Below are 13,568 nucleotides of genomic sequence, written 5' to 3' on the forward strand. Positions count from 1 at the left end.
AAGGTGAGCATCCAAAAGTCAGACTTCACTCCTAAGAATCTTATAAATCTAATGAGGCCTAGAGAGGGCACACGGGTTTAAGTGATACGTCTAAGCTGCTCCAAAGAAATGCTAGAGAATAGGCTGTTTGCACTTCCTGCCCATTCTGATGGTCACATCTGTAAGAGTAATATATTATGCATTTTAAACAAAGCATATCACTGTTCTCTGAAATGTATTACTGTATGAATACCTAAATATAAAGCTTTGTTAAAAATACGGGAACGGGGGCAATAGGAGAGCTATCACTGCCATCCACTAGAGTGCTGTTCTCTCCCTGCTGGTGGGGAGAAGAGCGGTGGGATGATACGAGGTTTCGCATATGGGTGACTGTTGCCTAGTGTGGGAAATACCTGCATCCCTTCACCAAGTGCACCCCAGTCAATTCATTGTCACTGGAATGACTAGGATCCGTCTTTACTTCCTCTACATCTCAAGTGTCTGCTTTTTTCACTTTGATTTACAGCTTGCCTCAGCACCTCTATTTTTAGTTGTGACTTATTGGCCTGACCAGCCTAAGACAGTACATGTAAAACACCTAACACTGGGCCATTGAACTGACGTGCGGCAAGGTTCCAGCCCACGTCTCTAGCACCATCTCTAGCCTCTCCCTGCGCGTGGCCGTGCCTTTACTCATGACATTTCCTTTGCTTAGTGTGCCTTTCCCTGCCTGTTCTCTCCTGCATCAGTGCTTTGCCCGTAAGTCTTCTCATCTGCTAAGTCTCTGTCCTCCAAGTTACGATGTCTGCTAGCCTTCAAAATCGTCCTGGCCCTCATGACTGCAACGGCGTTGACCACCGCCGGCCCTTAGGTGCAGTGTGCCCGCGTTAGTTCTCCAGATGAGCTTTCTCGATGTCAAGGATGGTGCTTGCTTTGTATATCTGTGACTCCACCACGGTTAGACTCTGAGTGAATAATGATTTGAACTGACGTGACGCTTGAAAGGGAGACCGTCAAGGAAGGAGAAAGTAGAGCCGCATCAGAATGACGTGGACTTTGGGCAGTAGGAATCCGGGGCGGTGGTGAGTAGTAGGATGCAGATCCCAACCGATTTATGCTTTTGAACGTGGATAATCTGATGGATTTTTTTTTTTTGAACTTAAAATGTACCTAATCATTTATGTTAGAATGGCCACGATGAGTTACATCAAGTGGAGACTAGTTTAACCTCTGTGAGAAGACAGCCCTGGATATGCACCGATGTACGCTATTGTTTTAAACCGTCATTTAGTGTATTCATTCCTCTGAATACCCTCATGGGGGGGGTGGGACTTCTACAGATAAGGGGATAGAGGACGTCATCACACAGCAGTTGGGCGCTGAATCACATGCCACGGTCGTGTGACTAAGACAGTAGTGTTTTAGCTCTGACATCACAGCACCTGCTCTGTCATGATACGGTCACACGGCCGGGTCTGCCTGATGGAGAAACCCCAAGCACGGCCATGAGAAGCCCTTGGCAGAGGAAGCCCTCATCCCGGGTATTCGTGGTCAGAAGAGCACACCTGTGATCTCACGCTCCTCATCATTATCTGTCCACATCTGTCCCCCTCTGTTCCTGATGTGACCACGTTTTCCAGACTCTTATCATTTGTGCCCAATTCTTAGAGCAAATCAGCTTCACTTTCTCCTTCCTGAAACAATCTTTTTTTATCCAAGTTTTTCCGTACATATTTTATTTTTAAAGGACTTTATTTATTTGAGAGAGCCTCCACAAGTTGGGGGCAGGCAGAGGGAGGGGGAGAAACGGACTCCCCACTGAGGGCAGAGCCCAAGGCAGGATTCAGTCCCAGGACCCTGAGATCATGACCTGAGCTGAAGTTAGACGCTTAACCGACTGAGCCACCCAGACGTCCCAAAGTTTCTATACATATTTTAAATTGAGGGGCTGCTTCTTTTTCACAGTAGCTATTTGATTATTGTTTTTTAATGGTTGGGATTTTTCTTAGTCTTTGCAATGGTTCTTCCCATTTCATGGAAGACTTTGTGCATCATCTTGTCGCTCATTTCCAGAGGCCGTGCCAGCAAGCTGGATTGCCAGACGCTGCCGGTCACTCAAGTTCCTGCTGTTCAGTGATGATGTAGTCAGTAGGCTTTAATGACCCTGTGAAGGGTGTATTTTTAATGGAATCGCCCTCAGGGTTTAGTTGCTCCTGTTTTCCTGGAGGCCCGTGTGCTCAGAATGTGAACCCGAACTTTCCGCCCTCTCCCGATGCAACGGAGGTCAGATGCTTCAAATTCATTTGCTGTCCCCTAAATTGCCTACACACAATCTTTGTTTTAACCCAGTGAATTAATGCTTGCTAGGCATTGGGCACATCAACCATTTCTACACTGCTTGTTTCTGATAAGTCACTTCTGTCTACCGAATCATCCTTGCTGGACACTGTGCTCTTTATATAGACTGTGTGAGTCATAGGGGCCCATGAGCACTGTCCTCCCTGTATTTACTTATTTATTTATTTTTATTTTATTATTTTTTAAATAATAATTTCTTTATTATGTTAGTCACCATACAGAACATAGTTTTTGATGTAGTGTTCCATGATTCATTATTTGCATATAACACCCAGTGCACCGTGCAATATGTGCCCTTCTTAATACCCATCACTGGCCTATCCCAGTCCTCCATCCCCCCCCCCGAAGCCCTCAGTTTGTTTCCCAGAGTCCACAGTCTCTCATGGTTCATTCCCCCTTCTGTTTACCCCCCCTTAATTCTTCCCTTCCTTCTCCTACCAATCTCCCTGTCCTCCCTGTGTTTAAAACCTGCTATGCTCCCAACACAAGAAACTTGACCTGAGCTTAAGAAGCTAGCTTCCCTTTGATTATTTTTGGTTGTTCTTAGTTTCTGCAAATAGCTCCATGAGTCTTTGGATATTGGTGGCCAGACATTAGGTGTGGAGAGCCTGTTTTCAAAGATCATTTGAACTCTATCAGCATTGGCTGGGTGCAGGGATCCTCAGCTGGGACTGTTGCTGGGAGACCTAATTCTACATTTACTGGCTTCCCTGTGACAGAGGGTGTCGACCCTCCTCTGTTCCCCAGAAAACCTTGATTGCCAGCCACCAACTCAATGCCCTTGATGAAGATGTCCGCATTTGGTACTGCTCCTACTTCCTCCAGCCCCTTCTGCCAGGAAGGCTCTCTTGTTCACAGAAAACTGGTTTGGTTTTTGAAAACTTCTTTCCAGATCCACTCTTGTGCACCTTGTATGAATGTACAGAGTAATGGGAGGCAGAAAGCCTTCCATTACCAGTCTTATAAGTAGCGTTAATAATTAACTAGTTTAGACAAACATTTGCCATTATTTTCATATTGTGAAGTATTGCCAGTTGCCAGACTTTATTGTAAATACTTAAAAAACCAAGAGCCCAGATGGGGTTTGTAGACCACCATCTCCGTAGACCACCATCTCCACCAATCTCTTGTAACCTCCCAGTTGCCTGCCAGGAATCATGGTGGGGGGGAAATTCAAGAAAGGGAAGCTGTCTAAAGTAGCAAAAACTCAAAGTAAGAAAGCACCATGTGAGAAAGCCTTGAGGGTCTTTCAGATGCCCAGTGGATGTAATAGTCTAATAGGAAGATTATAAGTAAGTAAATAAGTCTGTTGTTTATGAGACTGGCGCGTGCTCTGAAATCGTGAAACAAAGGGATGTGACAAGCCAGGTAGAGAGGGTGGTTGTCAGAGAAGACTACATGCCTCTCTGAGAGGGTTACCTTTAAGTTGAGACCTAAAAGAAGCCAATCAAATGAGCCACATGAGGAACAAATGCAGGAGGGTTTCAGGCAGAGGTACCACCAAGTACAGAGGCATTAGAAGACATGGCCTTCCCCCAAGTCCAGTTAGGTCCTGGTGACACTGCTGTCTCTCCTCAGCTTTCATCACTTCTTGTTGACCAAGCCCCAACCCCCAAAGATAGTCATTAAACAAAAGAAAGCCTTTTCCCATAAGGACTTAGGGCAGCTGTTCCCACAATCTCTGTCAGCCTGCTTTGCGTGACCGATTTTTATCTGGAGTTGACTCTTCGGTGTCAGGCACCTTTAAAGATCAAAAGACTGAGGAACAGACCGCAATGAACTTATCTCAGCTTGTGACTAAAATTGGCAAAAATCCCCTTTTCCTTCTTTAATCACATACATATTTGCTCTCTCCAAAGGAGCAGCTGTTCCTAGGGTGGCCTGGCCGGTAACAGAGGCTGAGGGATTAGGAGAGATTCCTCGTCCCATCTGGCAATTAGACTTTTGCTGTGCTTGTGCATATCTTGAATTAGGTAAATTTGCTAGGCTTCAGCATTTTCATGAGTTGGGCAGAACCAGATGAGAAACCTCCTCAGGCAGCCCCCACTGACAGGCCAAGCTGCCGGCGGGGCTCGGGTGTTGGGTTTGAGATCAAGGAGCAGACACCAGCACTGTTACATCTCAGACTAACAGGGAGAAGAGTCGCGGTGTCAGAAGTCAAAGCCCCGGGACAGGGAGAGTCTCGCCTCTTATCTACAAAATTAGAAACAATTTTAAAAATGCCTCTACAAGTACAAAGTGAAATTTTTCGTGGCCATTAAAGATCTTGCAAATGTCACCAACTCATTGTCTGTCTTGGAGTATAAGGGTCACCTGAGACGAATAAATAAGTAAACGCTGGGCAGCATCTCGGGGGAAGTAATAGGAGGGAAGAGGTAGGTGCCCATTCAAGAATTTCTAATCCCTTGGGGATTTGGGTAGGGGACAGGAACAGAAAGAACCAATGACGCCTGGGTCTAGGAAGAGGACCGGACAGGTGGCACGGTGGTTCAAGGCATGGAGTCAGATATCTTGGGCTCAAATCTCAGCTGTACAGCTTGTTAGTTGTGTGGCCTCAGGTGGCTTCTTTAATCTTTCTGAGCACCAGTTTCCTTATCAGGGAAATAAGGACAATAATCATTACATTTATTACAAGTATCAACCCAAATAATTCACAAAGCGTGTGTAGCACTGAGCCTGTTATCATCGGACGGACCTCCTAGAGCTGCTGAAGAATGCTCCTTCTGGCCAGTTTTGCAGTGGCCCTTCCCTGGGGAGGGGGGTAGCTCTCTGTACTCATTACAGTATTAGTCTCTGTTTTATTGGACAAAGTGTGGCCACTCATTAGAGAGCAGTGAATAGCATGGGAAGAAACGTTAGATAAAGCAAAGAGCAGGGGTGCCTGGGTGGCTCAGTTGGTTAGGCGTCTACCTTCCGCTGGGGTCACGATCCCAGACTCCGCATCGGGCTCCCTGCTCTGCGAGGAGCCTGCTTCCTCCTCTCCCTCTGCCTGCCACTCCTCCTGCTTGTGCTCACTCTCTTTGTCAGATAAATAAATAAAATCTTTAAAAAAATAGAGCAAAGAGCGAAGGAGTCATAAAGACAGAGCTGCACAAATGATATGCGAAACCATATTTCTGTTTATTTCTAAATTTTTAACCCCTTCTCTCTCCCTTCCTCCATCATCTCCTGGTGGCTACAGGTTTTACTCTGCATAACCTATACCCCGACATTTGACCTGAATGGGAGCGCAGTGCTGAAGATCGCAGAGGTGAGTGCCCACTCCTCCCCAGCGCGCATGTGCTCTGCCCCTTTGCTGCCTGCTCACAGCTGCCTCCCCCCGCCCCGGGCTGGGGGGAGTCCTGGGTGGAGCTGAGGCCCAGCGGTGGGGTGAGTCCTTCTCTGATCATTAGCCTGGGGAGTGTCCATTAAGGATTTGATCTGTAGGAAGCAGGCTGTGGGCTCCATCATCCCCGGTCATAATGCTCTGCATGCTTTGGTTTCCTTCATTTAAGGTTTTAAAATGGAAATAACAGTACTGGTTCTCCCAAAGCTACTACACCTAGGTACTCTGCCTCGTTTTGCTTTCTGAGTCTGTTTTTCTTAAGAATAATTGAAAAGCATTTGATTTTAAAAAGTGGTTTTTAAGAAACCAGGTATGTGAGTGAGAGAGATGTTTACTGATGAAAGTCCCGGCCCGTCTCCCAAAGCCCGACGAGCACATTTTGCAGCTATCACTGGAAAGCCTTCTCTTTCCCATCTGTGTTGCAGGCTAGGGAACTGTGCACCTTCCAGCACTCCCAAGAGTATGTCCAACAGAATTCTTGGCTTCTCCAGTGCCTGGCAGATGCCTCTGGCTTTTGGAAGCGTCAGCATTCCAAAGCTATACTTTAATACGCTTAGAATCATTTTCCTTCCATTTCTTGAAAAGAGTATCTTCAGGATTCATGTGTTGTGACAGGAGTACATGTGCAGACCTCAGAGAGGCAATGATATTCTGAATTCTGAAATTAGGAAGAAAAAGAAAGCTTACCTGTCAGAGCTCATGGCTATGTTTTTTTACAGTAATGATCACCGTTTCTTGAGTATACCAGGTAGATACTTAGCATCTTGGACGTGTTTTCTTTTCTTCATTTTCTCATTGTTGAGATATAATAGACAAACAAAAATTCTATATATTTTAAGTCTACAACTCGATGTTTTGATATACATACACATTGTGAAGTAACTGCCACAATGAAACGGATTAAAATATCCATCAACTCACATAGTTCGCCTTATCATGAGTAGTATTTCTGTTGGCCTCTGCATGTGCCTTTTATGGAATTGTGTGGCATTAAAGAGTGAAGATTAAGAGAAAATTATTTTTGAGCACATTGAACATTTTTATATGTCTATCAAAAGAACAAGAAGCAATTAGCTGACCTCTATCACAATATAAATTCCCAAAGGTATATTTATATAGGTAGAAAGACCAATTTTCTTTAACCTATTTATGTTTTACTCCATATACGTAAAGAAATAGAATGTCTATCAGTAATTTTTTTCAATCGATTTTTAAGGGACACCTGTGAGTGTTCTTATTATTTGCAGGTTCCCTTTTTTGTTGCGTGTGTGATGAGAACACTCAACACGAAATCTACCTGAACACGTTTCTAAGTGTCCAATGCGGTATGGTTACCGACAGGCGCGATGTTGTTCAGCAGATGTCTAGAACTTACTCATTTTGTGTAACTGAAACTTTAGACCCACTGAAGAGTAACTCCCTAATCCCCCCTCCCCTCAGCCCCCCGCAATTACCAGCCTACTCTCTGGATGAATTGGACTATCTTAGGTACCCCATGTCAGTTTGCTTTTAAAGTGACAAACGTAGTTTCTGATTAGAGCAAGAAAAGATACTGGCATCTCAGTGGCCTGTTAGCCCTTTGCCATGTGAAGGGCGGGAAGGGAAATGCTGTTCCTGCCTAGTGTCCACCCCCCCCTCGCTGATGGAGCTTGGGGAGGGGGCACAGGTTGTCGCAGGACCTTCAAGTGGGGAGGAGGGCTACCAGGGGTTCCCAAGCTGCTTCCAGAGGAGGAGGAGGACAGGAACCAGTTTTTGAATCAGAATCTGAAAGATTCAAGATGTCACGCCTGACCAGTGGACACACACCGCCATGAACTACCCAAGTTAAGGCTGTTTACAGAGGGTATCTAGAAACCAGAGTAGAGACTCAACAGGCCTTTCCAGATAGAATAAAATATCAAAACACAGCAGTCTCTGCCAAAACCTATAAAGGAAAAACAAAGCTTTTTTTGTTTTTTTGGAAAAAAAAAAAAAAACTCAGCCCCGAAGCCATACAGAGATAAAGGCATTCCAGCTTCACCTCGGGAGAAGCCGGGCTCTGGAGGAGCACTGTTTGGATGTAACTCCTCACTCTGCCACCTCCCACCCACCTGCGGTGCTGCCTTGGCTGCCTCCCTGCCTGTTAGCAGTGTGGCTGTGCCACTCTCCAAGGGAGAGAGAAGCCACGTCGGACGCTGTTGGTGCAGCTCCGGCCTCGCAGTAAGTTCACGCTGCTGCCGTGGGGACTGCAGGTTGATGATGTGTCCACGTTTGACTGGACAAGGCTGATCTGGCCGGAACCCTGAAAGGATGTGGCATCGATCGGGCCGGCTCCCTGTGACAACAGTACCTAGTCCACTGGCTCTCCGTGTCCCGCTCTGGTCTCTGCGATCCCGTAGTTGGGGACGAGTCCCTAGCACGACAGCAGCGTGAAGTTGGTGAAGCCGGGGTCCGACCATCACGGAAATGTGTGTTGCTCCCCGTGCTGGCGTGGACGTTCGAGTTCATGGTACAGGCTTGAGACTGCATTCCCTCGAGCTGGGAAGGACTTGGTGAAGAGCCTGAAAATAAACCTGCCATCCTCTATCGGCGGTGGGGGTCTTCCGTTAGTGTGCAGGCCCCCAGAGGATGTTCTCGGCTCTGCGTCCCCTGCAGACCCACAGGCAGGCCCTTCCACCACCCTGTTCACAGCGGGACATGGTTAGGCTGCCAGGTGTTTCATGCCTGCCTCGATCCACCACTCTGCTCTGATCACTGGACAGAGCGGGGCTATGGAGACAGCTTTGTCACAGCCGTGAGAGTCACTGTTTCAAAGTGCTTTTGACAAATGGCAGCGTGCAGAATTGCTCCTCTGTGCTAGTATAGACCTGGCATGGATCTCAGCTTCAAGCGAGTCAGAATCCAGCTCTTGTGTCTGGCCGGTCCACGGGAAGGGCATTTCTGCAGGAAGCCAGTCTGCTGAGAGAGGCAGAGGGATCCCCCAGCGTGACGAGCCCACAGAAGCCGGGGCCAGAGCTTCAGTCTCTCGAGCTGCCCTGATCACAGAGCCAACAGCAGACACACCCTGGAGAGTATTCCTCCTGCTGTGAAGAACAGTGGACATTCATCCATCAGGCCTGGCTACCACCCGGCATATTTCTACTAGACAGCTGGGTTAGTTCTGGGTCCTCTGTGGCCACTCTCTCGCAGAGCTGGTAATTCTGGGGAGGCACGAAAACATATCATGTCGCTGGTTATGGCGAGAGACGAGTCCATAAGCTCAAAGGCAGTGTTCTATAGCCGTCCCTAATGTTCATTTAGCACTTAGGCTGGGCCAGCCGCGGTTTAAAAGCTTTACCTATAGCAAACATACAATCCACACAGCAGTACTGTGAAGCAGGAAATATTATTATCCATCTTTGACAGCTAGAGAGAGGTCAGACAGCTGGGCAGTGGCGGAACTGGGGTGTGAGACCAGTGGGTCTGACTGCGGTTCTGCTCTTCACCCCGTGTAGCACGCGTGGCCACCAGCTTGGTTGTGGAAGGCCCACCCCTTGGGGGCCCTTATGATGTCCTCTGTAAATGGTGGAACCCTCAAGGAGGCTACCCGCCCCTCCTTGATCCCAAACTGTGCTCAGGCATGAATACCGTGCAGACACAGTGTTGGAGTTAATCTAACCTTGCCTTTTCTCTTGAAAATATGTCTTTTGATTAAGTGAATAGTATGCATCAATTGACTAACAGTGAAAGATCGGAACAAGGGACAGGCTTACAAAAGGTTGCTTAGGTTCCTATATAAGGTTGGCTGTTTGCAGTAGTTGCTTGACTGAATTTTGACTTTTCCTCTTTACACTCCTGAAACTCCCTGTTCTGCATGGGAGACTTACAGCCCCAAGCTCTGGAGGCCGTCCTTCTACATTGGTGGTTCTCATCAAAGGGCTGCACATTAGAACCACCTGGGAAGTGTTAGTAAAACTCAGATGCGTAAAGTTGCCCCAGAAATTCTCATTTGTTCGGTCCTGGGGAGACCTGCACATACACATTCTGTAAAAGGTCCCCGGTGGTTCTTCTGTGGAAGTCAGGTTGAGAACAGCTGCTCTGACGGCGACTCTTCTCTCCCACCAGCCTTTCCTGTAAAACCTGAGTGTGGTCCACCGCCCAGATGGATCAGCAGCCCTGGGAGCTTGCTAGGAGTGCAGGACCTCAGGCCCCACCCCAGACTCATGAGTAAAAATCTGCTTTCTAGTTAGAGTCCCCTTGTGATTCAGGCGCCTACTCAAGTCTGGGAAGCAGTGCCACGTGTGAATATCAGTATAATCTCATTTTAAATGATCTAAAACCCAGGTGAGTGGTTTCTCCCCCCACCACGTATGGACTCCTACCAGCAGCAGCATCCCCTCGAAGGTGACCCCTCGATAAGTACAAGCTTTTGATTCTCCTGTCCCTCTCGTCCTTCATCTCCTGCCAGATCACCTCCACACTTTTCCCTTCCCATTTGTCAGTGCTTGATATATATCAAGTGTATTTCTTACGCTTTAACGGTCTAATCTGCTACAGAGCTGCCCCACTGTTCCTTCTGAAGGCATGTGTTTTCACCATAAGGCCCCTTTAAAAAGGGGGGAATGCTCCCGCCCAGCTCTGTCATTATGTAACCTGGCACAGGTTGAGCAGATCTGTTTATATGAAAAGCATTGCAACAATTTATAACCATAAGCATATGGATCCGTAGTTACAAATACTAGATTATGAGATGAATCATATATAGATAATTTAAGAAAGAAAGATAGTAGAACCATCTGAAATCATTGTTTATATTAGCTCCACAAGAGAGGAATAAACATTTTTCTTACTGGCCTATATAGTTCCTCAAATTTGCAAAATAGCTCAGAGCCTTTCAGTTCTCACCAGAGAAGTCACTTAAAAAATGATTTTGCATCAACAAAAAGAATTAACGATGTAAGAAAGTTATACTGCCACAAAAAATAATAGCATTCCATAGACTTAACACAGTGATTTTGCAGGTTCTCAGGTGCTTCTCACCTGCTCATTTAGCCTTTGAAAGTCTGCATCTCGGTTTTGAAAGCAGGACATCTCAACCTAAAACCACCGCTTAGCTCCTGGAAGCTATCTTAGTTGTATCTGAACTTTTCATAAAAATAAGTCTTTAACTTAATGGGAAAAAATGTTCTATTGTCCCTTCTGCTATAGCTTGGGAAACAATTTTTAAAAAACACCTTAAAATCAACCATTTGAAATTCCTGTGGAAATGTTGAGAAAGAATCCAGACGTTCTCTTCTTTTTTACCCTGATGCACAGTGACTTTTACTCAAGAACAGTGTTTACCCTGAAACCTGTTGATCAGGAAATGGGGATGTGTACTTAACTATGAAAAATGAGGCCATTTCCCCAAGGCACTGTTGAAATTATAAAGGGATCATTAAGCACTCAAAATGTAAATAAAGCCTTCATTTGTACATCTAACTTTACCTTGTTTAATTAAACTGTAATAATGAAAGTTTTTCAGATCACAGTTTTTCATGATACAGGAGGAATAAGACATATCATCAAATTTAGAAATGGGTAATTCTGAAATATGCAATGTGTTTTCTGTTCAATTTCATGAATGATCAGAAATATAAACTCCCGATAGATACATAATCCTTTTCATCATTGGTTGAAAGCTAGAGCAAGATTCCTCTTAGTATGATGCCCGGATTAGCAGATCGGCTGTTCAGTTTTCCAAGGGTAGTTGCCTTAATATTGGAAAAGGCTGTGGAAGTAAAAATTGCCAAAGCTTTTGGGTAAAGGAAGAAGAGAAGCCATAGCCAGAAGCTCTGTGGAGTGAATTTGAAAATGGTTAATGTTGTTCCATTGGAAAGATTCAGGGTATATTCTCATGCCTGCTCAAGGTTCCTCTGTGGGATTTTTCAAAGTGAGAAAGCCTTGTTTATAAATGTGTATTTGCTGGTTTGATCTTATTGACTCATGGGAAACATCCAGTCTTTGATCCTGTCAAGTTCAAGCAAAGTCTGTCTAAAGACCATTCTTTTTTTTTTTTTTTCTTTTTCTTTAAGGTTCTTAGTTTCGGGGTCCTCCCTCTTTCACTCCATCTATCCATCCATCCCTCAATTGCAAAACACTGGTTAATAAGAATAACCAGTTAATAATGGTAGCTGCTAGCCACTGAACCCCTCGGGTGTGTCAATTAGTTGTGGTTTTTTTGTACATCCTCCTCTCATCTTTACCCCAACCAACACAGATAAAGAATCCCAAGAAAAGTGAAGGTAATTTGCTTCTCCAGTTTCTACAGCGAGACATTCAAATTGAGACTTTTTATATTTCAAATATGGGCTGTTAACCACTATGATATGTTGCTTCCTCGCTACAGTCAGTCTTAGAAAATGTTAGTAGGATCTTGCCGTAATCATACTGGCAACCCGCTGAAATTCTTAAGAGTCTTAGCCACCTTGGATGTTTACCACGGCGCTTAGTTAAAAAATGGCTGTATGATGTTTTCACACGTGAAGCGGAAGTACTGATGAATTTTACTTTTTTGGTGACTGTAGATTCAAGTGACTGTCGGGTATGTGCCACTTTCTGGGGTATCTTTATGTATCGATACTCAGTTTATCTTTTCCGAGCATTATGCTAGCATCGGGTGACCTGGTGTTTATATGTTTATAGTTTGTTTAGTGTCACTTGTTCCCCCGGGAGTTTAAAACCATTAAGGCTGAAGACCTGCTGCCAAAGATTCCGATCTAATGATTCTAGTTGTCAGTAAAGTATTTTTTTTTTTAATTTGGCTGACTTCTAACTCCTGAATGTTCAATGATACTTTTTTTTTTTTTTTAGTTTAATGTAGTAGCATTATTCCTGAGACATACAGCAAATACAATATTCTACAGTTAAGGAGCAGATTAGTCTGCAGATAAAATCCAGAAGAAAAGTACATACGCGACCCGGTCAGTTTTTCTTGGAAGCATCTTGTTTGCTATGTTCTCTCTGAAACTGGGAGGAGTAACCCCACCTCCTGGCAAGAAAACTGGTCAAGGGAGCCCGGACTGTTGTCTCAAATTGGCTGAGGCCACTGAAGTAAGGAAATCCTGTTCTAAGAAGCATCTCCACTTTACCTTCTGGAAACCCTTTCTTCCTTCTGGGCCTGTCTCTTTACTGACTCTGATTTGACTTCTTTGAAGTGTCTGTTCTTTGGTTATTTGCTGCCGGATGGGCTTTGAGCAAACGAGTCCTTTTGCAAAGCCTTTCCACACTTCCTTGTAACGTCTGACGTACACAGCTCCGGAAGAACTTACTTGGAGTTAGAAGACCACAGAACAGTGCAGAGATCTGCTCTACCTCATTTTAGGCTAGTTCATAGGGCAGAGGCTTGAGTTCAGTAGACCTTCTGTAGACCAAGGTGCAGGAATTAAAGGGTTGAGGTGTCTTAAGCCATTTTAATATGCCAGCTTAAGCCAAGAAGAATATGGAGGAGGAAAAGGGAAGTCACAATCAGAGGTGTCCATGTATGCTTCAAAATTTCCAAAAGGAAAACCAGCAAATTTCCCCACCCAGCATAGTGGTCTGACTTACACACATATTTCTTAGGAAGAATAAAATAATTTCAGTTCACTCTGTGTGTCTGTGTGTCACACACACACACACACACACATCAGCAGGAAGCATTTGCTGAGGTGCCTTCTGTCACATACTCACCTGTTACAGCTGTTCGCGTGGAAACAGCCTGGCCACTGAGTTGTCATCATGATTCAATGTAGAGTTTAGACTTGTAGCAATAGGCAAAATTGTCTGTGGTTCTAATGTGATCAACAAGCTTTCATAATCTTTCCTATATAAAAAGACATCTCTTCTGCTGTCTTGTAGCTTAGTCTTTGATCTTTCTATTTTTTATCACCATAAATTATTTTTCATCTGCATAAGAATTTCCCCATTG

The 13,568-nt window shown here is 45.0% G+C and overlaps 1 protein-coding gene across 3 annotated transcripts in view; it reads left to right on the forward strand.

Annotated features, from left to right (window-relative positions):
• The window catches only part of ARFGEF3 (ARFGEF family member 3), a 171,950-nt gene that overhangs the window by 57,916 nt on the left and 100,466 nt on the right, over positions 1 to 13,568 (forward strand). For all 3 annotated transcript variants that reach the window (XM_087865521.1, XM_045814723.2, XM_087865522.1), the window contains exon 5: positions 5,519 to 5,587. In XM_087865521.1, the coding sequence (XP_087721647.1) occupies positions 5,519 to 5,587 (69 nt within the window). The remainder of the gene's footprint in view (positions 1 to 5,518; positions 5,588 to 13,568) is intronic.

This window comes from Ursus americanus, chromosome 11 (genome assembly GCF_024610735.1).
Source record: "Ursus americanus isolate L20-20 chromosome 11, mUrsAme1.1.p, whole genome shotgun sequence".
NCBI classification, from domain to species: domain Eukaryota; kingdom Metazoa; phylum Chordata; class Mammalia; order Carnivora; family Ursidae; genus Ursus; species Ursus americanus.